The sequence below is a fragment of the Corythoichthys intestinalis genome, chromosome 17, assembly GCF_030265065.1.
Source record: "Corythoichthys intestinalis isolate RoL2023-P3 chromosome 17, ASM3026506v1, whole genome shotgun sequence".
In the NCBI taxonomy this organism is placed as follows: domain Eukaryota; kingdom Metazoa; phylum Chordata; class Actinopteri; order Syngnathiformes; family Syngnathidae; genus Corythoichthys; species Corythoichthys intestinalis.
This window is the reverse complement of record NC_080411.1, coordinates 1,638,456-1,663,731: the sequence shown is the minus strand read 5'-3', so window position 1 is coordinate 1,663,731 and position 25,276 is coordinate 1,638,456. Positions and strand designations below refer to the sequence as shown.

Below are 25,276 nucleotides of genomic sequence, written 5' to 3'. Positions count from 1 at the left end.
TTTTTGTTTTTTTTTTGGATCGATTATTTATTATCTAACATGTCGGAGAAAATGCGACAGTACCAAAAAAAAAAAAAAAAAATACAATTAAGCGATTGTTATGAGGTCGATATCCATGACTTTTTTTACAGACGCCATTTTTTTCAGTGGGACATAATTTGTTTAAAATTTTAAAATATGTGAATGAATAATTTTTTAAAGACCTTTTTTTTCAAAACAAAATATGAGACATAAATGAATGATTCTAAGCTAAAAACAACAGACATTTTGAATAATACATATAATTAATTACCTTCGTTCCATGGCTGGGTTGAAGCAAAAGCGGTTGCGCGACATCTGTAAATGGGGGTTTTCAGGGTAAAACAGACACATTAAAAATAGTTCGGGGCTTAATGTGCCATGAATCTGCTATGGCAGCATATAGACATATTGTTCTATCAAACACAACAGTTGTTTTGGCTTAAAATACAGCACTTTCTTTTAAAGAGGAGTGCAAGAGCAGAAACAGCTCTTTCAGTCTTGTCTGCGTTTTCCACCATATATATCAGGGGTCCCCAAACTTTTTCCTGTGAGGGCCACATAACTTTTCCCTTCTCTGATGAGGGGCTGGGGTTAGTTTGTAACAGAAAAAGTGTGACAATTGCAGGAATGCCTTAATGTAAAAAAAAATTGTTTTTCAGAAAGCCACAATCAAATAACCCTTTCTGTATTCTTCACGGAACAAAAGTAAATTAAATTAAAATAACAATAAAATATAATATAATAATAATAAATAATGATAACTAGGGTTGTTCCGATCATGTTTTCTTGCTCCCGATCCGATCCCGATCGTTTTAGTTTGAGTATCTGCCGATCCCGATATTTCCCGAACCGATTGCTTTTTTTTGCTCCCGATTCAATTCCAATCATTCCCGATAATTTTTCCCGATCATATACATTTTGGCAATGCATTAAGAAAAAAATGAATAAAACTTGAACTAATATATACATTCAACATACAGTACATAAGTACTGTATTTGTTTATTATGACAATAAATCTTCAAGATGGCATTTACATTATTAACATTCTTTCTGTGAGAGGGATCCACGGATAGAAAGACTTGTGACTTTGTATATTGTGACTAAATATTGCCATCTAGTGCATTTGTTGAGCTTTCAGTAAATGATACTGGAGCCATGCCCAAATTCATGCTGGGAAGTGGAACCATGACTGTGCGTAGTGCTACCAATTGATATATCTTCTCTGCGTTGGGAAATAATATAAGGTGTTAAGAAAATGATTATTAGCTACCTTGCTTCCCCACATTGCTTCCCATGATATTTCTAATTGTTGGGAGAGGGATTGTAAGGCTTTAACCAATTAAGAAAAGGCTCCAAAGGCTGACAAAATTCACTCTACTCATTTTACACTGCCTTTTATCTCTCTATATAGGTAAGACGGCGCCATTACAGATTGAACGTGGGTAATTACCGCCGTTATTGGGATAAATTTGATAACCCTACCTTCAGCCTAAATTAAAGACTCTGGATGAGTGTAACATTTTATGTTTGTACCGTTAAATACAATTAGAAAACGATTTAATTAAAAAATATACAGTGGTGAGAACAAAGTATTTGATACACTGCCAATGGGAAAACCCATTGGCAGTGTATCAAATGCTTGATCTCCCCACTGTATATATATTAAAAAAAGGCATGGCCGATATTTATTTGCCGATTCCGATACTTTGAAAATGACGTGATCGGGATGCCCGATCGATCGGGACATCTCTAATAATAACACTATTAATCAAATAGATAATAACCAAATAACCCTCTCTGAGTCCTTCACAGAAAAAGGCCAGAAAATAAATACCACTATTGAGAAAAAAAAATTTCAATGTGCTCTCTGGTATTATTCAGGGGGCCGGACCAAATGTGGAGGCTATCGGGCCCGCGGGCCGTAGTTTGGGGACACCTGATATATATAAAACGCTACGTTCTCTAACATCCTGGTCATCTCCTGGGGGCTAAGCCCCCCCTAATTCTTAAAAGATAGTGACGCCCCTGATTTACATAATGTGCATCTCTATTGCTCATATTTCTTTTTTAAATTGAAAATATATATTTTGATTGAAGCAACTCTATTTGCTTGAAGAATAAAGACACAAATCTATCGAGAGTAGTCAAACACAGATCTATCTCGTAAATCAAGGTATAATTTATTGGCTAAATTGATAATCTCGTGTGCCTTCTTCTGGTATCACAGTCACGTGCGAACACGAACTACGCGGTGTGTGGAAAGTAGCGTCGTGCCTTCCCAGCCCACTGTTGTGAAGACGGAAGTGACAAGACGACTTCCCTTAGGCAAACATCTTTTTGGAAATAGTTGGATGTAAATATCGCCGCTTGCCCAGATATGTCAGTTGCATACAAAAACAGGTATGTTCTGCGTGAGGTGACGTGATAATTGCGGGAAACGTGCAATACATTCTCGTCATTTATCGTGACGACAGCATCCCAATCGGACAATGCGTGCGGGTTAGCGGAACCGTAAACTTTCATTCAAGTGTTATCTTAAATCGTTGTTAACGTTACGCTGTTAAAAAAATTGATTGATGTTGTCTGAAGACCACAGCGTTGCCCCCAAATTTTATTTACATCTTCCCATTTGACAAGCTAGCGATGCTAGCTGTCCGTTAGCATGTCAGCTGATAACGTTCAACTAATGGCTAACGTTTTGCGTTCTTGCTGACTGTGTGTTTTTCAGAATGTGTTCGAAGCTAAACGCTAACCAAGCAAGGCTTGATTTAAGTTAGTGGTCTGTGTTTAGTATGTATCCAGATCAGGTTTTGGTTGAATATACCATTCTATTTAGCAGTAGTAGCATGGTATTTTTGCCTTCCCCAAAGGAGCGTTGTGTTCTGTGCTTTTGCATTTGCAGGTTCGTCATGGTTTGATTAGCGATAATAACGGGACACAAGCGCGTTTTGATTTCTACAACGTTTTGACTCCCTCCTTAAATCATAAACCATTGGCACATAGTAAATGGAGAAATGTTTAGGGGCAAAATTTGTGAAATATTCATTCAAAATATAGTAAGTCATAGACTTCATAACCTATTGACATGACACGGGAAACGGGGCCGATTCGTAGGGAGCCTATTTTCAAAAACTTCAAATTCAAATATTTTCTAAACCAAAGCTGCTACCGACTTAAAACCAAAACAGGCACCTACCTTAGCTATATATGAGTCTCCATGAGCAGTGGCATCAAAAAATTGAAAGTCGTTCCCTTATAAAATCCCGAAGAATTCTTTTTTTTTTTTTTTTTTTTTTTTTTTTTTTTTTTATATATAAGTATTACACAACTTGAATTGGCTATAAAAGTCTCAGATTTTACACTAGATGCACAAAAATCACCAAATGGACAGATAATTACCTATATTTTCAGGATTAATAGCAATATTTAACATATTATATACACGCTTTTGACCAAAATAGCAACTTAATTTCAAAGTTTTCAATATCTGATAAATCACTCAACATCAAAAACTTAATACTTAAGGACAACATGCAGAATCATTTATAAATAATATGTAAATAGATGATTAATAAATTCTATATTCAGTCACAACTTATTATAGAATAAAGTAGCCCTTTGTAATCATTATACACTATATACTGTTAGCGAATGAGGCTAGCGGCCCCCTGATGTAAACAGAGCTTTTCTGGTGAAAATTCTTGTGAATAAATGCTTAAATCCTCAAATTCTTCCCAGATATGGACGCAAAACAGTCTCGATTCTTGGTTAAAAGCAAAGAAACTGTCCAGTTAGCGTTTATTTTACTCATATTGTTGAACTACAATGCTACTCTGTTAGCGAATGAGGCTAGTTGCCGCTTGGCGTAAACATGGCTTTTTCTGGCGAAAATGCTTGTGAATAAATGCTTAAATCCCCGAATTATTCATAGATGTGAACGTAAAACCGTCTCGATTCTTGGTTAAAAGCAAAGAAACCGTGCAGTTAGCGTTTTTTTAACGTATTTTGTCGAACTACAATGCTACTCTGTTAGCGAATGAGGCTAGCGGCCGCGTGGCGTAAAAGGAGCTTTTCTGGCGATAATTCTTGTGAATAAAGGCTTAAATCCCCGAATTCTTCATAGATATCGACGTAAAACAGTCTCGATTCTTAGTTAAGAGCAAAGGAACCGTGTAGGTAGCGTTTATTTTACATATATTGTCGAACTACAATGCCACTCTGTTAGCGAATGAGGCTAGCGGCCGCCTGGCGTAAAAGGAGCTTTTCTGGTGAAAATTCTTGTGAATAAATGCTTAAATCCCTGAATTATTTATAGATATGGATGTAGAACAGTCTCGATTCTTTGTTAAAAGTAAACTATGAGGCTTGTCAGTTACGAAAATTAGCCGCCTCCATGTGTAAACAAAGAAGAAAATTCCTGCAAATAAATGCTTCAGTCACGCATGCATGGGACGAAAAATATAATATTTACCTTGAATCCTCGAACAAATCACTCCTGAGACAATCCTTCCTGTTTGTGTGCGGTACAGCTTTCGTAGTTAAATCCAATATTAAATTAATCCAAGCTTAAATCTGACATAAGTGCGTGCCGTCTTCGGCTATTACTAAAGGAAGCTCGGCCCCCTCTGATAGGGCGTTACGCAAAGAATGATGAAGTGTCAGGTCAATAGAGTTATGAAGTCTATGGTAATAGGACTGTACATACAAACCTACCATAGAAATATACCTGTGTCAAAAGTTACTGAAGATGATGCTGTTGTAGGAAAAGAAGACTATTCCAATACTTTTCTAAACTATTCTTTTCACAGAATACAGGACTTCAAAGTAGCTTTGACTGAAGAAAACATAGACTTGAAAACATTAAGAGAGCTGTGCTTCAATGGTAATTCTCCTTCATATTTATGTTTTGTGACATTGTTGAACAGTGTTTGACTGTCCTTTTCTTGATTCATTTTAGGAATTCCATTCGAAGGAGGCATACGGGCACTTTGCTGGAAGGTAAACATCACTCGTCTGCAGCAATTTCATTTTCTACTTACAGATCACTATTCAATTTACAAAATACTTTAAAAGCCTAAAACTTATATGGGGTTAAGTATAATTCAGAACGGAAAATATTTGATATCTTTTATCTGATTTGTTGACTTTTTATTCTCGGGTATTGGTTTCAAATATTCTTCAAGGTCGACAATACAATTGATTTGTAATTAGCAGATTTGCCTCAAAGTTCTAAGGTTTGCACCCTTCCTGTATCTTGTGTGGTGTTTGCATGTTCTGGTCCGGTATTCTCAGGGGTTTCTCCCATTTGCAAAAACATTAATGATAGGTTAATTGAAGACTGTTGTCCTAGGTCAGGGGTCGGCAACCCAAAATGTTGAAAGAGCCTTATTGGACCAAAAAAACAAATGTCTGGAGCCGCAAAAAAGGCAAGGCAAGGCAAATTTATTTATATAGCACAATTCAACACAAGGCAATTCAAAGTGCTTTACATCACATGAAGACCATAAAAATCACATTTAAATCAACACAACGTAAAAACCAAGACAAAAGATCGCATTTAATCACAGAATAAAAATAAATAAATAAAAATAAAACAACAATAAAAATAAAGCTAAAACTACTACTACTAATAATCATTGATATCAGCAATGGAGATAAGCACAAGAGGAATAGAAGGCAGGTAGGTTGAAATATATAGACAGTTATGGATATGCAGTGCCAAACAAAAGCGTTTTTAGCCCTGATTTAAAGGAGCTAACAGTTTGACCATACTTCAGACGTTCGGGTAACTTGTTCCAGAGGTGAGGAGCATAATAACTAAATGCTGCCTCACCCTGCTTGGTTCTTGTTCTTGGAACATGCCGTTCCCGACGACCTTAGGGGTCTAGATGTCTCATAGGAATCTAACAAGTCAAGCATGTATTTTGGTCCAAGGTCATTAAGTGTTTTGTAGACGAGCAGTAGTATTTTATAGTCTATCCTTTGACTCACTGGAAGCCAGTGTAGTGATTTCAAAACCGGTGTAATGTGGTCCAGCTTCCTTGTATTTGTGAGGACTCTGGCTGCTGCATTCTGTACTAGCTGCAGCTTCCTGACTGATTTTTTATCAAGACCTGTACATATACCGTTGCAGTAGTCCAATCTACTGAAAATGAATGCATGCATAAGTTTTTCCATGTCTTGTTGAGTCAGAAGCCCCTTAATTCTGGTTATATTTTTTAGGTGGTAATAAGCGGATTTAGTGACGGACTTTAGATGGCTATCAAATTTTAGGTCTGAGTCAATAATTACGCCAAGGTTTCTGACTTGATTTGTAGCTGTAAGGGACATTGTGCTAAGTTGGCTGCTTATCTTTGACCTTTCCTTTTTTGGCCCAAAAATGATCACCTCTGTCTTCTCCACATTTAACTGGAGAAAATTCTGGCACATCCATTCACTGATTTGATGAATGCATTTACTCAGGGAGACTAAGGGACTATAATCATGTGGGGACACAGAAATGTACAGTTGTGTGTCATCTGCATAGGCGTGATAGGAGATGTCATACTGTTCCATTATCTGAGCTAACGGAAGCATATAGATGTTAAATAAGAGTGGTCCAAGAATTGACCCTTGAGGGACTCCACACGTGAATTTGTTTCGTTCTGACTGATAGTTTCCAATTGACACAAAGAAATCTATCATGTAAATAGGATGTGAACCACTGAAGAATAGTGTCAGTAAGCCCTACCCACTGTTCCAATCTGCTGAGTAGTATGTTGTGATCAACCGTGTCAAATGCGGCGCTGAGATCCAATAGTAGCAGAACAGATGATTTGCCTGCATCGGTATTCCGCCGAATATCATTTAGGACTTTGATAAGCACGGTCTCGGTGCTGTGTTGTGGCCGAAATCCAGACTGAAATGAGTTAAAAAGATTGTTTTGCATCATAAAAGTCTGGATCTGTTCAAACACAACCCTTTCGATAATTTTCCCCAGGAATGTCAGATTTGATATTGGCCTGTAATTACTAATGGTTGAGGCATCCAGATTAGGTTTTTTTAGGAGAGGTTTTATTACTGCAGTTTTTAAAGTCTGAGGAAACTCTCCTGTTTGGAGGGAAGTATTTATAATCTGAAGTATGTCTGGGGCTATGCAATGAAAAACAGTTTTGAAAAAGTTTGAAGGAAGGATGTCAAGGCAGCATGTTGTGGGCTTTAATTTCGACACAATTTCTGTTAAAGTGGCATAGTCCAGGAAAAAATGAAAAGCCTTAAATAAACTTAATAATGAAGGCAACACATGCTGTTTACATATTAATATATACATGCTGTATTAGCTTATTAGCCCACTATCAAAATGACTAAGTCGGCTAAATCGGATTTGATGTAGCAATTACATCAGCAAAGAGAGAGGCACGGATGACAGCAGCAATGGAGCTGTACATTAGCGTTAGCGCCTAGCTTGAACTAGGCTTTTAGTGAAGAGGCGGGCTTGACAACAGTTATAAAAAAAATAAGTTTTCTCTCTGCACGCCCAATGAGCAGTCCTGAATTTCAATATTGCTTACATGGCCGAGAGTCTGGGCAAACTGACAATACGTGTGTGCGTCATGCACACGATCTATCAATCCATATAAAATTTGAATACGAAACTAAACCGGGATTATTTTTGTCTGTTATTTGTGTCCCCTTTTTGGAAATAAAAATATGAATGCCCTGGAATGACATGGGGCCAGCATGTGTAGTCATTTGTTTTGATGCTTCCGTGCATGCTGGTCATTTTTCTCAGCCATGTTGGACTAGGAGTTAGTACGCATGCGTGCTACATTTCCGGGGTCAATGGAAAAAGGCAGTCTGAATGGGCACGCCAAAACAATGAAAAAGAAAAATCAAATTTGTGCATTAAGCAGTATGAACCTAGCCTAATTAACTTACAGCATTTCAAACACTACTGCAGCCTTCGGAACACCTTAATGTATATATTCCAACAAAAATGTTTTTGACATTTCACTTTAAAAAAAAATATATATATACATACTCCCCTCGTTTCATATGTAACAAGTATTTAAAATGAAAATTGCAAATGCTGTACTCTGTCTGTATCTGTTATTAACTTTATCCTGGTGCTCATAGAACACACAACTTCTAACGCTTTTTTTCTGAATCATGGTCATATCCTTATCTTTTCAGATTCTTCTTAATTACCTTCCTCTTGATCAGACGCGATGGGATTTGTTCCTCAAAAAAGAAAGGTAAGGTAAACTTTCCATGTATTGATGGCAACTATGCATATTACAGCCCTTAGCAAAAAGTATGGAATCACTAGTCTCGGACTAGCACTCACTGAGACATTTTATTATGTAGAACAAACTCCGATAAAAAGCTTGAAAAAATAATGAATTAGTTCAAAAGTGCAACTCCTTGGCATTCAGAAACACTAAAAAAAAAAATGAATCAACCTAGTCAACACCTAGTCAATTTCCTTTCCTTAATTGGGCCCCTGCCTCAGATTAGATCCGCTCGTTAGTCAGCAGTTAAAAACAGTTAGGGCTGCAGCTATCGAATATTTTAGTAATAGAGTAATCGACTGAAAATTCTATCGATTAATTGAGTAATCGGATAAAAGATTTTTTTAGGTAAAGAGCAATTATACATATACATGAGAAAAAAAGACATTTAATCCAATATTGAACCATTTTCAGTCAATCAATGTCTTTATTTTCGATGTACATTGTTGAAAACAGCCAACAATTGCTTCTAAGATGTGACTAGAAAAAATCATTCACTGCTTTCACTCAAAAAACTTATAGACCTTATATATGAAAACAATATATTTCTTACCTAAAATGTAATTACGCTTGATAACACACATCACTTGAAAGCTACCGGTATGTGTTTTTCCCACGTGTTTCAATTTAGTTTCCATCTGTGTCAAGCTATTTTAAGTTAAGTTTTAAGTTCGTCTAAACTGTAAGTACTGGTAGGATTTTGAGTTTTTGCAGTGTTCAAAATAAATGTATGATATCTGCTATATTGGAGCACATTTATTCAGCAATGACTACTGAGCTAAAACTGACAGTTAGCTTTGTTATGTTTTAATTTCACACCCTCATGACTCTACAGCGCTGTGTTTTTACAGATTAAATAAAGCCTGTAGGTAAGACACATTAGCCACGCATCGACAGTGGTCATAATCAATAGAAACCTAGCCCTCCGAAGGGCTAACGTTACGTGACCGGGTGACAGTAACGTTATATTTATTAGCGATGAGAAGTCTACTGCTTAAAGATGGCGGCTGTTTACTAACGCTGCCCAGACGCGGCCGAGTCTGTCATTTTGCATCTAGTCCTAAATGCATACGATGTCTATGAGACGCATCGGACACTACCTGCTACCAAACTAGCATCATGCGGGCGTAGTTTTTAGCAACGTCGGCGTAGTTGTAGCGGCTGTCGGCTGCGGTAAGTTTTTTTTTTTTTTCTTTTTATTGCTTCTTCCTCTACGCACGTGACGTCTGCGCGTTGTCCCGCATTAAAAGTTGTCCGGGCAAAACGGGATGCTTAGAGCTGGCAAAATGAAACGATTCCTCGAGGTGAATAAAATTACTCGGATCAGTTTTTAAACTCGAGTTACTCGAGTTGCTCGAGTATTCGTTTCAGCTCTAAAAACAGTGCAGTTATCACACCTTGGAGGGCTGCTGGATTCACAAGAATCATGGCTTTAACAAGAGAGATGTCTCTTGAGACCAAGGAGAGGATTATCAAACTTTTTGAAGAAGGTAATGCGACACGTATGGTTGCCAAAGATGTGGGCTGTTCACAGTCAGCTGTATCAAAAGTCTTCAAGTACAAACAGCACGGCAAGGTTGTTAAAGTTAAGCGTACCGGTAGACCGAGGAGGACATCCAAATGTCATGACAAACAACTAAAGGCCATATGTCTTGAAAACGGAAGATGTACAACAAGACAAATGAAGAAGAAATGGGAGGAAGCTGCAATGGGCTAAGGAGAGGCAATCGTGGACTGTGAATGACTGGATGAAGGTTATTTTCAGTGATGAGTCAAGAATCTGCATTGGGCAAGGTGATGATGCTGGAACTTTTGTTTGGTGCCCTTCCAGTGGTATTTACAAAGATGACTGCCTGAAGAAAACATCAAAATTCCTTCAGTGCTTGATAATATGGGGCTGCATGTCAGGCAAAGACACTGGGGAGACGGCTGTGGTTAAATCGTCAAGAAATGCACAAGGTTACATTGTAATTTTAGACAGCTTGCTTATCTCTTCAATTGAAAATATGTTTGTCATTTCCCAAGATGACAATGCATCATGCCACAGAGCTAAAACTGTTAAAGCATTCCTTGGAGAAACACTTCTCCAGTCAATGCCATGGCCTGCAAATAGCCCAGATCTCAACCCTATTGAAAACCTGTGGTTGAAATTGAAAAAATGGTCCCGACCTGCAAGGATGATCTGGCAACTGCAATCAAAGAGAGTTGTCACCAAATTGATGAAGAATGCTCATCAAGTCCATGCGTCAGAGACTGCAAGCTGTCATAAAAGCCAGAGGTGGTGCAACTAAATACTCGAGATGTGTTTTGATTAGGGCTGTCAAACGATTAAAAATTTTAATCGAGTTAATTACAGCATAAAAAATAATTAATCGTAATTAATCGCAATTCAAACCATCTGTAAATGATGCCATATTTTTCTGTAAATTATTGTTGGAATGGAAAGATAAAACACAAGATGGATATATACATTCAACATACGGTACATAAGTACTGTATTTGTTTATTATAACAATAAATCCACAAGATGGCATTAACATTATTAACATTCTCTTAAAGTGATCCATGGACAGAAAGACTTGTAGTTCTTAAAAGATAAATGTTAGTACAAGTTATGGAAATTTTATATTAAAACCCCTCTTAATGTTTTCGTTTTAATAAAATTTGTAAAATTTTCAATCAAAAAATAAACTAGTTGCTCGCCATTGTTGATGTCAATAATTACACCATGCTCACTCATGGTACTAACCCATAAAATCAGTTGGACCCAAGCGCCAGAAGAGGGCGCCACACACCAAAAAACAAGTAACAAGTGGGCATTACACTGTACTGTCATTTTAATCTGTTTGAGCGGGGCATGTGCGTTAATTGCGTCAAATATTTTAACATGATTAATGAAAAAAATTAATTACCGCCCGTTAACGAGATAATTTTGACAGCCCTCGTTTTGATTGTTATTTCTTTGTTTGTTTCTCATGATTCCATAGTTTTTTCCTCCAAAATGGAGTAATTCCACATATATTTCCTTGCACTTGCTCTATAAAATTAACATTTACTGACCACCACAATGTTTTTTAATTCATTTCTTGTAGTATTTCTGAATGCTAAAGAGTTGCACTTTTGAACTAATTCATTATTTTTTCAAGCTTTTTATCTGAGTTTGTTCTACATGATATAATGTCTGAGTGAGTGCTCGTCCGAGACTGGTGATTCCATACTTTTTGCTAGGGGTTGTAGTAAAGAGACTGCAGTGCCTTACTTCAGTGACACATACTAAAATTAGAATGATCCAGTAAGTATGCAATTAATTACTCAGTCCATGTACAAAAAATGAAAAATTGGGCTCTGAGGATCTGTAATTAGGAGCTCATGCTACATAACGACCAGATTTAAAGACAATGGTTTCATGAATGACGGAATATAAGGACTCCAAAGTTGGTGTCCACAAGAAGAAGAAGAAGAACAACAACAACAAATACTGGAGTGGTGACTGGACAGGCATTCAGCCTGTAATAAGAGAAATGACAGTATTGTTGTATAGTGCTGCAACGATTAATCGATTAACTCGAGCATTCGATTAGAAAAAAAGATTCAAATTAAATTTTGCTGCTTCGAGTATTCATTTAATTAAAGTGCCGTTGTAATGGTTTGTTTTTTAGTGTTTGCATTTAGTTTCATTTATTTGGGTGGATACACTGCCCTGTAGTCTGCCTCATTTTACATGGCCAAATCCAGCTGCTCCCTGTTAAGACCAACATAAGCTAGGTTTTTCTTTGAGCTAATGTTTTTTAATGCATTCGTAATTTAGTTTAAAGGTATATTTAGCCAATTTTTGTGGGAATATGTGTGTGAACCATTTGTTAAGAGCATTATAAAAAAAAAAAAAAATAATAAATAAATAAACACGTTGGTATTTTATAGCATTTAAGCTACTGGACTTTTGCTATGTAAGTTAGCCAATTGTTCTTTTGTTGTACATATGTAGATCCTTATTTTTATTGTTTTGTTTTTTTTAAATACCATTTGAGGCCCAGCTACTCGATTATTCGAACTAGTTCATCGAATAATCGACTACTAAAATAATCGATAGCTGCAGCCCTATTGTGTTATCAAGTGTAATGAAATTTTTAGGTAAAAAATATAAGATCTAGAAGTTTTTGAGTGAAAGCAGTAATTTTTTGTTTTTTTTCCCTAGTCACTTCTGAGATGCAATTGTTGGCTGTTTTCAATATTTTCAATGTACATCGAAAATAAAGACATTGATTGACTGAAAATGGTTCAATATTAGATGAAATGTCTTGTTTTCTCATGTATATTTATAATTGCTCCTTACCTAAAAAATGTTTTATCCGATTACTTGATTAATCGATAGAATTTTCAGTCGAATACTCGATTGCTAAAATATACAATAGCTGCAGCCCTAGTGTTGTATATGGGGGTGGGTTACATTATGTACTTCTTAATTCTATCTATCACAGGGAGGTGTATTCCCAGTTTTTGAAAGAAATGATCATTCAACCTGGCATTGCCAAAGCCAACCTGGGACTATCCAGAGAAGACGTTACCATGGAAGATCACGTGAGTGACCCGGCCCAGAAGGGCGCCGAGCCTGAATTGCAAAAAGAAACAAACTTGTTTTTTGTTTTACAGCCTCTAAATCCAAATCCAGAGAGCAGGTGGAACACTTACTTCAAAGATAATGAAATTCTTCTCCAAATTGATAAGGATGTCAGGTATGAAGTTGAGCTAAATGTAGTAATATCTCTTTCTTTCAGAATCTCCTTTGTCCTCATAGATCTGAACAAGTACACCAAATGTTAACTCTTGCAACTTCAATCAAATATGTCGATTTTCATCTTTTAGGAGACTGTATCCAGACATGGCCTTTTTTCAGCGCCCTACAGACTACCCTTGCCAACTTATCTTAGACCCTCAGAATGATTACGAGACGCTGCGTCGGCGAGTGGAACAAACAACTCTGAAAGCACAAACTGTAAATCGCAACCGCAGTGGAGTAACCAATGTATGTATGAATGACTTTTATTTTTTTGGCTTGTTAGTTCAGTTGCCGAATTATCTAATACAGTGGTATGAAAAAGTATCTGAACATTTTGGAATTTCTAACATTTCAAATGTGATCTGATCTTTGTCAAAATCACACAGATGAAAAAACAGTGTTTACTTTAACTATTTTAATGAGGATAGCATGCAAACAATGACAGGGAGGAAGAATAAGTGAACCCTCTGCCTAAGGAGACTTAAAGAGCAATTGAAACCAATTTTTACCAAACAATTTAAGTCAGGTGTATGCCCAATCATAGATGAGTGGTTTAATGCCGCCCTGCCCAATATAAAACACACACCTGGTAAGAATTGTCTTGATGAGAAGCATTGTCTGATGTGCATCATGGCTCGGTCAAAAGAGCTGTCTGAAGACCCGCGAGCAAGGATTGTTGATTTGTATAAAGCAGGGAAAGGATACAAAAACATCTCTAAAAGTCTGGATGTTCATCCCTCGACAGAGAAGTTTTCTACAAATGGAGACAGTTTGGCACTGTTGCTTCTCTCCCAAGGAACTGCCGTCCACCTAAGATGACGCCAAGAGTTCAGAATACTCAGAGAGATATTAAAGAACCCTGGAGTGTTTGCTAAAGACTGACAGAAATCACTGACACAGTCCAAAATCTCTGTGCACACATCAACTATATGTAAAACTACAGTGGTACCTCTACATACGAAGTTAATCCGTTCCAGGACCTTGTTTGTAAGTCGAAATGGTCGTATGTCGAGCAGGATTTTCCCATAGGAATACATTATAATTCCATTAATTCGTTCCACAGCCCAAAAACCTTCACTAAATCCTTAAAAAATACTGCTGGTACTATTACAAATGGCAATTACACATAGCAAAACAAATAAATCATAAATCAAAATCGGAATAATAATAATAATAATAATAATAATTCCTGTATTAATGTAACGAATCGGGTTCTAATGTGGCGGACGTTTTTTACTGACCCTGAACGCACCGCGGTGCTGACGTGCCAGAGGCAGACCGGTGAGCTTGAGTTTCACTTTCACTTTGAATGTTTTCTTAACACCGTCAATTGCGGCAGACAGAAGGTGTTTTTGTTTTGAATAAGTTGTGAAAGAAATGATGAAAACGTGGCGAAGCTGGCGATTTCTCTGGAGATGTTACCACAATAAGAATTGTCAGCTTAACTTATAAAGACTGGCGAACGATGGTCAGAGGAGGAAAGTGGAGATGTATTGTTGAGCCATTTCACGGATGCCCACCCTACGCTCATATTTTTCTGTCATTTGCATCTTCATTTAGAAGGTAAGCGTCAACTTTTTCCTTGTTTCACCACCTGTACCAACCTTTTCTGAAACCAGTGTTGATTTGTCACACAAGAAAATCCGCCGTGCATTCGTCTGCGGTGCTGCCATTGTCGTCGTATTTCGAGCATGTCGTCGGATGTAGAAACAAATGGCGAGTCAAATTTTACGTCGGATGTAGAAAAGTTCGTGTGTCGAAGCGATCGTATGTAGAGGTACCACTGTATAGCCAAAAATGGTGTTCATGGGAGGACTCCACTGAGGAAGCCAATGTTGTCTAAAAAAATACTGTAAGACATTGTTGCTCGTTTAATGTTTGCAAAAAGGCACTTGGACACTCCACAGAAGTTTTGAGAAAGTATTTTGTGAAGTGATGAAACCAAAGTTGAATTGTTTGGGAGAAACACACAACGTCATGTGTGGAGGAAAAATGGAACAGCTCACCAACATCCACACTTATCCCCACTGTGAAGCGTGGTGCAGGTGGCATCATGATTTGGGGCTGTTTTGCTGCCTCAGGGCCTGGACAACTTGCAATCATTAATGGAAGAATGAATTCAAAAGTTTATCGGGATGTTTTGCAGGAGGCCGTCTGTCAGTCAGACAATTGGAGCTGAAAAAAGAATGGATGCTACAACAAGACAATTATCCAAAATACGGAAGTAAATGGTCAACTCCAGAATGGTTTCAGAAGAACAAAATCCACGTTCTGGAGTGGCCAAGTCAAAGTCCATACTCAAACCTCGTTGAGAAGTTGTGGCATGCCCTTAAGACAGCGATTCATGCCAGACATTCCAGGAATCTGACTGAACTACAGCAGTTTTGTAGAGCGGAATGGGCCAAGATTAGTTCTGACCGATGTGCCAGACTGATCTGCAGCTACAGGAAGTGTCTGGTTGAAGTTATTGCTGCCAAAGGGGCAAGGGGGACAAAATATTAAATGTGATGGTTCACTTACTTATTTTTCACCCCCTTCTGTGATTGGTTTTATACTATTCTCATTAAAATATGAAAACCTATAAAGGTTTGGGATGTTTTAGTTAAAGCAGTTTTTTCATCTGAGTGGTTTTGACAAATATCATCACATTTGATGGTGATTTCATACAAAAATTTGGGAAATTCCAAAAGGTTCAGATATTTTTTCATACCACTGTATTTCTCACTCAGCACTAAATTTAGGCAGGCTTTCATTGTGTTACGCTGTCCTTTACCATTGTTTGGCTTGCACTTTATTAAAGTGTGTTTACACCAGGTTAGATTTTTTTTTTTTCAGGGCAAAATCAAATTCCCTCCACATATACTGCATAAATCTTTGATTTCAATAGTTGTACAGCACTAACTCGCTGTTCAGTAAACTGAATCTGTTCTCTCAGGTCAGCTCCCCTGGAAAGTCTTTGAACCTGTATCCATCTAATGAATACGAGGTGTTGCCCAATGGGAGTGAAGCACACTGGGAAGTGGTGGAGCGCATTCTGTTCATCTATGCCAAACTCAATCCTGGGATCGCTTACGTCCAGGGCATGAATGAAATTGTCGGTCCAATTTACTATACCTTTGCCACAGACCCCAACAGCCAATGGAAAGGTGGGGTCACTCGTTTTGTGAATTCCTGTGTATTCGATGTAACTCCTGTGTATTATATGCAGCATAGACTTCATAATTATTGATGGGACACGGGGGGGCGGGGCCGATAAATAGGGGGCCTGCATTGTTGGCGAGGCCGTCAAAGCTGACAGAGTGGAATCACAGACAAAGAGCTTTTTTCGTTGAAAATTCTTAGGAATAAATGCTTACATCCCGAATTCTTTATAGATATGGACGTAAAACAGTCTCGATTCTTGGTTAAAAGCAAAAAAAAAAAAAAACCCCCCAAAAAAAACATGAAGTTAGCATTTATTTTACGTAAACATGTCGAAGTACGAGGCTAGTCTGTTTTTCAATGTCGCGGCTGCCTCATGTAAACAGAGCTTTTCCGGTGAAAATTATTGTGAGTAAATGCTTAAATGCCTGAATTATTTATAGATATAGACATAAAACAGTCTCGATTCTTGGTTAAAAGCAAAAAAAAAAAAAGTGCAATTAGCTTGTATTTGACATATATATGTCGAATCACAATGCTAGCCTGTTAGTAAATGTCGCTAGTGGCCGCCTGATGTAAACTGAGCTTTTTGCGTTGAAAATTCTTGTGAAGAAATGCTTAGATCCCCGAATTCTTTATAGATATGGACGCAAAACAGTCTCGATTCTTGGTTAAAAGCAAAAAAAAAAAAAAAAAAAAAAAAAGTGCAATTAGCATGTATTTTACGTAAATATGTCGAAGTACAATGCTAGTCTGTTAGTAAATGTAGTGAGCGGCCGCCTGATGTAAACTGAGCTTTTCTGGTGAAATTTTTTGTGAATAAATGCTTAATTCCCTGAGTTCTTTATAGATATGGACATAAAACAGTCTCAATTCTTGGTTAAAAGCAAAAAAAAAAAGTGCAATTAGCTTGTATTTGACATAAATATGTCGAAGTACAATGCTAGTCTGTTAGTAAATGTAGCTAGTGGTCGCCTGATGTAAACTGAGCTTTTTGCGTTGAAAATTCTTGTGAATAAATGCCTAAATCCCCGAATTCTTTATAGATATGGACGCAAAACAGTCTCGATTCTTGGTTAAAAGCCCAAAAAAAAAAAAGTGCAATTAGCATGTATTTTACGTAGATATGTCGAAGTACAATGCTAGTCTGTTAGTAAATGTAGTGAGCGGCCGCCTGATGTAAACTGAGCTTTTCTGGTGAAATTTTTTGTGAATAAATGCTTAAATCCCTGAATTCTTTATAGATATGGACATAAAACAGTCTCGATTCTTGGTTAAAAGCAAAAAAAAAAAAAAAACGTGCAGTTCGCATTTATTTTACGTAAATATTGCGAACTGATGATGCGAATGCTGTATCGGCTAATTTCTCGTATTGATTTTTTTCACAACGTTTCAAAATGCATGCAAGGTACAAAAAACATAATAACCTTGAATCCTCGAACAAATCACTCCTGAGACAATCCTTACTGTTTGTATGCGGTACGGCTTTCGCGCTTTTTCAACAGAAATCCGGCATTAGATCGCTGCGTGCGTGTTTAGTGGGTGAATAGCTCCTCTTGATGTTGACGGCCCCCTACTTGAATGCGATGCACAGTGAATGACTGATCTGACCCGTCAATACATTATGAAGTCTACGATATGCAGTTGATGTGCAACAATGAATCGATGAGCAAATGAATTGTCAAGTATTTTGATAACCAATTTATAGTTTCGGACCACCTTCTTCACCTTAAACTTGTCTAGTGTTCTTAACACACTTAATTGAACACAATGCAGAACACATTGTAAACCATTTGCAGCCACTACTGAAGGTCATGGTTGCCCAACTTCCCATCATGCATTTGGGCGGAGCAAAAGACAATCTTTCTCTTAACATTCTTAATAGAACACAATGCAGAAAATACTGTATACCATTTGCAGCCACCACTGACAGTCATGGTTGCCCAACTTCCCATCATGCATTTGGGCAGAACAGTTAAGTCGCTACAGTATCACTTAGTGAAAGAACAACAAAAATAATCCCATTAGGCCTGTCAAACGATTAAGATTTTTAATCGAGTTAATTACAGCTTAAAAATTAATTAATCGTAATTAATCGCAATTCAAACCATCTATAAAATATGCCATATTTTTCTGTAAACTATTGTTGGAATGGAAAGATAAGACACAAGATATATGATATACATTCAACATATGGTACATAAGTACTGTATTTGTTTATTATAACAATAAATCAACAAGATGGCATTAACATTATTAACATTCTGTTAAAGCGATCCATGGATAGAAAGACTTGTAGTTCTTAAAAGATAAATGTTAGTACAAGTTATAGAAATTTTATGTTAAAACCCCTCTTAATGTTTTCGTTTAATAAAATTTGTAAAATTTTCAATCAAAAAATAAACTGGTAGCCCGCCATTGTTGATGTCAATAATTACACAATGCTCATGGGTGCTTAAGCCCATAAAATCCATCACACCCAAGCGCCAGCAGAGTGCGACAAAACTCCAAAAAAACACAAGTAACTAGTGTAGATTGCACTGTGCTGTCATTTTAATCTGTTTGAGCAGGGCATGTGCATTAATTGCATCAAATAGTTTAACGTGATTAATTAAAAAATTAATTACCGCCCGTTAACGCGATAATTTTGACAACCCTAATTCCCATCTCTCAAAAAAATAATGTTTACAAAAAGAAAAGCGCTCAATGCAAAGAGAACTGGCATTCCCAATCAAATAGCTATGCAAAATACACATAAATGTTAGTAACGTTAATGCCATCTTGTGGATTTGTTGTTATAATACACAAATACAGTACTTATGTACAGTATGTTGAATGTATATATCCGTCTTATGTCTTATCTTTCCATTCCAACAATAATTTACAGAAAAATATGGCATATTTTAGAGATGGTTTGAATTGCGATTAATTACGATTAATTAATTTTTAAGCTGTGATTAACTTGATTAAAGATTTTAATCGTTTGACAGCTCTAATGTAAACATTTGTACTCTTTCATTTATATACTGAAACTGATAGTATCTTGTCTTTTCATTCCAGAGCATGCAGAAGCTGATACATTCTTCTGTTTTACCAACCTAATGTCAGAAAACAGAGATAATTTCATCAAGAGCCTGGATGATTCTCAGTGTGGTATTACGTACAAAATGGAGAGTGTGTATTCAATGTTGAAGGGAAAAGACCTGGAGCTCTATCTCAAACTGGTAAGGTGTTGAAAAGGTCACTGTGTCTTTCTTGAAAAAAAGTTTTTAACTTTATATCATATGATGTTTGAATTTGTATACAGTGGCTATAAAAAGTCTAATTAAAAATACCGATTCAAACACAAAAGATAAATTATTTATAAAAATTTCACCAATCAATAATGTTGACAACTCAACACTGAATTTTTTTTTTTTTTTTTTTTTGCTTTAACGGTGTTTTCTCCTTTTTTTTTGTGCACCTAGCAAGAACAAAATATCAAGCCCCAGTACTTCACCTTCCGCTGGCTGACCCTGTTGTTATCACAGGAGTTCCTCCTTCCAGATGTCATCCGCATTTGGGATACTCTCTTTTCTGATCAGGACCGCTTCCACTTCCTCATCCTGGTCTGCTGTGCCATGCTCATGTGAGACATCCAGTCCCGCCGTTATAAAATAAATACTTCTTCTTTGTCACGTAAGTCCTGATTTCTCCTGATTAAACACATTTTACAGCCTGATCCGGGATAACTTACTGGCAGGAGACTTCACAGTGAATATGAGATTACTACAGGTACGTGTGTCTTTTGGAAAATGCAACAAGGGTGCTTCTGTGTTCAGTGATTTGTAAACTTCTTCCCTGTTTTTTTTTTTTTTTTTTAATTCGTCATACAATTAAGAGTGCTCTTATTTTGAAGGCCTGATTTTACAGCATGTTTTTGCACTGATGTTGGAATATATGGAGTCCTCGAGTTAGGAATGAGTTCCGTCCAACGCTGGCGACGATCAAAATGCTTCATATAAAAAAGTTAAAATACATTGAATTTAAGGGTGTAACGATACATGCATTTGTATTGAACCGTTTCGGTACGTGGCGCTCGGTTCGGAACGGAGGCGTACCGAACGAGTTTCCGACGTAATGTAACCCTTAATTTTCAAGGCTGTGAGTCGATCGGGTTACAGTGTCTTTGTGTAGGTTATATTTACTCGGTCTTCTCTACTATAATGAGGACCAACACGGTAGGACAGTATAACCCAGAAACGTCAACGGCGCGACAACGTGGCCGCCACCAGAACGCAGTGAAACGCGGGTGTTAAAGTCAATCAGCCAATGCACACCAGTCGCAGTGCGGCCGCGTGTTAGACGCGCCCCAAAAGCGGCTCAACACGACGCACGCGAAAAGAACGGCAGAATTAATTATTTGATGCGAGACGCTACCCTCCTGCGTCAATACTACTACCGGTAGCTACAATATATGAATAATATGAATACTACATCACATTTGTAAAATAGAAACACATAATAAAATAAATAATAGCCCATTTAAATAAAAATAAATTTAAATGAGCTAAAACACCTGTAATTGAATAAGAATAAACCACAGACCCTGCTTAAACAATTAAATTTATTAAGTTCTGTGTGGCGCTTTAACTTGAGAAAATCCACCAATAAAGCTTTTGAAAACTGTTCATAAGAAAAAAAAAAGATTCATTGAGGCATTTCATTTGTAAAATATATGTTAAAGTCTTTGTCATTGGGATTGCTTTTCTCTTTTGCTCAGGACTTCTATTTTGTTCTTTCTTTCAGAAAGAAAGCTGACCAATACGCTCGGTCTGAAAGGCAAATTGTTGTTGGATTATCTTTAAATACCCGCTACTTTTTGAGCAGAATTCTAGCTTTGTATAGACCCTACCCACGTGACGTCACAACTCCGCTCTCCTGAATGGTACCGCCCACTTGTCCGTCAAAACATAGTGTTAACCTGTTACGGCTACGTACATTTCTCCTATTTACGGCGTGTTTTTCTGCTCCTTAACATTAATAATCAAAATGGTGAAGGCGTGTGTGGCTGTTGGTTGCACTAACAGAGAAGATGGAAGGAGAGACTTGAAGTTTTACCGTATTCCGAGGGATCCAAAGAGGAGAGCGAAATGGACGGCTGCAATTCGATGTGAAAACTGGGCATTTAAGATATACTTAGAGGGTTTTGGGCTGACAAATAACCACAATTAAGATCATTGCGAGGCTAATCGCCGACAACATACGACGTAGTACGAAATAGTTTCAAATTCAAGATGTTTGTGACTTCCCTTTCTTCCACCATCGTTATTTTTTGAATAATATTTAGCTGGTACCAAGTGAAAGAAACTGGCCTCGTCTACGGAGCTGACAAATAACCACAATTAAGATCATTGCTAGGCTAATCGCCGACAACATACACGTATGTATGTAGTGAGAGTGCAATTGCTAAACCATATAAACATTAAAAGCCTTAACTCCATTGACAAACGACATGAAATACATTAGACTTGACAGTGGATGTTAGCAATAACAAAAGATTTTGAATTGAAAATTTCGTAACTCACCTTTCCAAGCACAAGATAGATTCCTGCCGAACGAGGACCTGTTTCACCCAACCAGCAACGAAGTATTTATAAGCCTCCAAGCTCTTGAAGTTTTTCAAATTTTCGTGAGAATAGGCTGATTTTGTGTGGACAAGATAATTGTAAATATCAGCGTAGCAGATGTCAGGCAGACAGGGCGAAGACAGTGGGTCGAAAAACATCGACATAACGCCTTTTATGCAACACATCCAGTGAGTTTACGGCATCAGAAAGCACCGGGTCTTCCATGAAATGCATTTTAAATTCCTCGATCAATTGAAAACAATGCTAATACAGAGACAAAATGACGGACAAGTGGGCGGAACCACACAGCGAGCACGTGGTTTTGTGACGTCGGTGGGTAGGGTATATAGGCTAATGTTTAGAGCTGGGAATCTCTGGGCACCTAACGATTCGATTACGATTCAGAGGCTCCGATTCGATTATAAAACGATTATTGATGCACCCCCCTCCTTTTTTTTTTCTTCTTCTTTTTTTTTTAATGTTTTGTACATTAGTTCCAAAATTGTTCAAAAATACTCTCAGGCTAAACCACACTACTATTTCAGTATCAAGTTAACATATAGCAGTAAACAAATATACAAAAATAACATTAAATAAAAAACTCCAATCCCCATTCTGTATCAGCAGCTTTAAACTACATTCAATTAATTTAATGTTGTGAATCAACCGTTAAATTTGTTAAAATTGCTCCCGTTATTCCATAATTTCCCTTTTGTCTACTTTCGACATGTGAAAGTTTTAAAACTATTTTAAAGATAGATTCAAGTCAATATTTTACCAATTTAGGAGTATTTTAGATAAAAAGTTAATTAGGTTTGCTTGGAAGGTTCGCTACAACAGCCTTGCAGGGAAGTGTACTGCTTTAAGATGGCGGCCGTTTATAACGCCCGCATCTAGCTTTTTGTAGATGTGCTGCAAAGGCTACCGAATCTATAATGCATCTAGTCAGATAAATGATATCCACTGTAACGTTATGTGGATGTACTTGTAGCAGCTTTTCGGCAGCAGTCAGGTATGTTGTTGTGTTTTTTTATCTCGTTGCATGAGTTGAGCTAGAGCCGTGAGTTGAGCATTGGCATTACTCGAGGGGCCGGGTAATGGGAAGCATGATGTTTAGCTACCCTCGCTCCGTTCCGTCCCGAAGACCGCGCGGCGCGCTGAGTGTTGTGTACTTCCGCTTTACTTCGCATATTTCAATAATCGGAATTTGGATGTTTGTGAATTGTTCTCGAATCTTCCACGGTCGAATCGCGAATAATCTAAGAATCGGAAATTTTGCACACCTCTACTAATGTTCCTATTGTTGAAAGGTGTGTAATAAACAACTAGCACATTTATATTTTGCATTTTGTTTTCTTACTGTGCCGAAAATGAACCGAACCGTGACCTCAAAACCGAGGTGCGTACCGAACCGAGATTTCTGTGTACCGTTACACCCCTAATTGAAATAATAATAAAAAAATATCCCGTAGTTATCAATGCCGCTGAGAAGAGAATGGAGATGGAGCGGAAGCTGTGAGAGCTGTATGCCCTGCTGCACAGTTTTTAAGCGTAATATTTTGAGAAAAAAGTTGTACAATTACGAGATTTATGGTAGTATATTACTGTAGCGTCTACAAGGACGACACTAACTTTGTTAGGGTTTTCAATGGTTTATTTCCAACCGAAAGCTTGGGACACGACTACTGTAGACTTTAGCGGATGCCAACAAAACGAAAGCAAAACCCAACTCGCCATCTCGTCCACCCTGCCGTCTCACTCGCCGTGTTCAGGGACAGCCCAGACAACACAACATTGCAACCTGAAGCATACATGCAACCCGATTCGTTACATTACTGTCCTTCTTTTTACATTATTTGAGCCAGAAGTTGTTGGTTTCAATTGTAAGCTGAATACTCCCTGTATTGAAAATTTGCAAAAACACTTGATTCGATTACGGGTGATTTATTAATTTTGTTCCTTCCTTGATTTGTCAATATTTAGGATTACCCCATCTCAGATGTCCACACCATTCTTACCAAAGCCAAAGAGCTGCAGGACAACTCGTAACCTGGTTGGTGAGTGGAGGCCCATTCAACAAGGAAGCATTATCATGTATATGTTAAAGGACCTAAATGCATGTGTTGTGGGGAAAAACAGCATATTGCCTTTGAACTTGATGACTGATATTGCGGTCGCTGGGGACTGCTAAAAGAACTGGAACGATGGAAGGAGGAAATGCATCCTATTGCATTATGGGGAACAGGTCCCCGTGCTCGTCCTCCATTCTCAACCCTTCTCCCGTGGAGACCTGTCGTCCTGACTGAGTTTTCATACGGGGCAGCGGGAGGCACGTTGCGTCGGTTCTAACTAGTCGTTATTTAAACATTCCAGAGTTGTTCAAGAATTGAGTTGACATTTTACCGAAACACTGCAATAGCATAATAAATTAGTTTGAGCAATAGTGCATGTTTTCAGTTGTTGTGCTATTTTAAAAAACTGGATGAAACTTTTTTTTTTTTTAACTTGGACAATGTCAGTATTTGAAAGGTGGTTATGAAGCGATGAGACTCGCATTGTGTTTTGCAGAATTTCAGATTTGTGCCTTCAGCCCAGTGATTAATTACAACCCCTAGAAAAAAGTATGGAATCACCAGTCTCGGACGAGCACTCACTGACATTTTATCATGTAGAACAAACTCAGATATAAAACGCTTGAAAAAATAATGAGTTAGTTCAAAAGTGCAACTCTTTATCATTCAGAAACACTAAAAGAAATGAATGAAAAACATTGTGGTGGTCAGCAAATGTTACTCTTATGGAGCAAGTGCAGGGAAATATATATGGAATCACTCCATTCTGAGGGGGAAAAAAATGAACTCATGAGAAACAAACAAAGAAATAAGAATCAAAACACATCTCTAGTGTTTAGTAGCACCACCTCTGGCTTTTATGACAGCTTGCAGTCTCTGAGGCATGGACTTGATTAGTAATCTTCATCAATTTCGTGCCAACTCTCTTTGATTGCAGTTGCCAGATAATCCTTGCAGGTCGGAGCCTTGCTGTGGACCATTTCCCCCCCTATTTTCACCACAGGTTCTCAATAGGGTTGAGATCTGGGCTATTTGCAGGCCATGACTGGAGTGCTTTAACAGTTTTAGCTCTGTGGCATGATGCATTGTCATCTTGGCAAATGACAAACATATTCTCAATTGAAGGGATAAGAAAGCTGTCTAAAATTCCAACGTAAACTTGTGCATTTATTGAATATTTAACCACAGCCATTTCCCCAGTGCCTTTGCCTGACAAGCAGCCCCATATCATCAAGGACTGAGGCAATTTTGATGTTTTCTTCAGGCAGTCATCTTTGTAAATCTCACTGGAACAGCACCAAACAGAAGTCAAGAATCAAGAGTCAAGAATCTGCATTGGACAAGGTGATGATGTTGGAACTTTTGTTTGGTGCTGTTCCAGTGAG

At 37.6% G+C, this 25,276-nt stretch overlaps 1 protein-coding gene across 1 annotated transcript; it reads left to right on the top strand.

The window, feature by feature from the left end:
* Positions 1-2,266: 2,266 nt before the first annotated feature.
* tbc1d13 (TBC1 domain family, member 13) lies at positions 2,267-25,276 on the top strand. Its single transcript, XM_057819559.1, has 12 exons — positions 2,267-2,422; positions 4,831-4,904; positions 4,980-5,020; positions 8,195-8,256; positions 12,771-12,870; positions 12,943-13,025; positions 13,156-13,315; positions 16,005-16,215; positions 19,271-19,434; positions 19,678-19,838; positions 19,927-19,984; positions 23,803-25,276. Exons 1-12 carry the CDS (start codon positions 2,400-2,402, stop codon positions 23,866-23,868), a joined length of 1,203 nt encoding a protein of 400 aa, XP_057675542.1. The 5' UTR covers positions 2,267-2,399; the 3' UTR covers positions 23,869-25,276.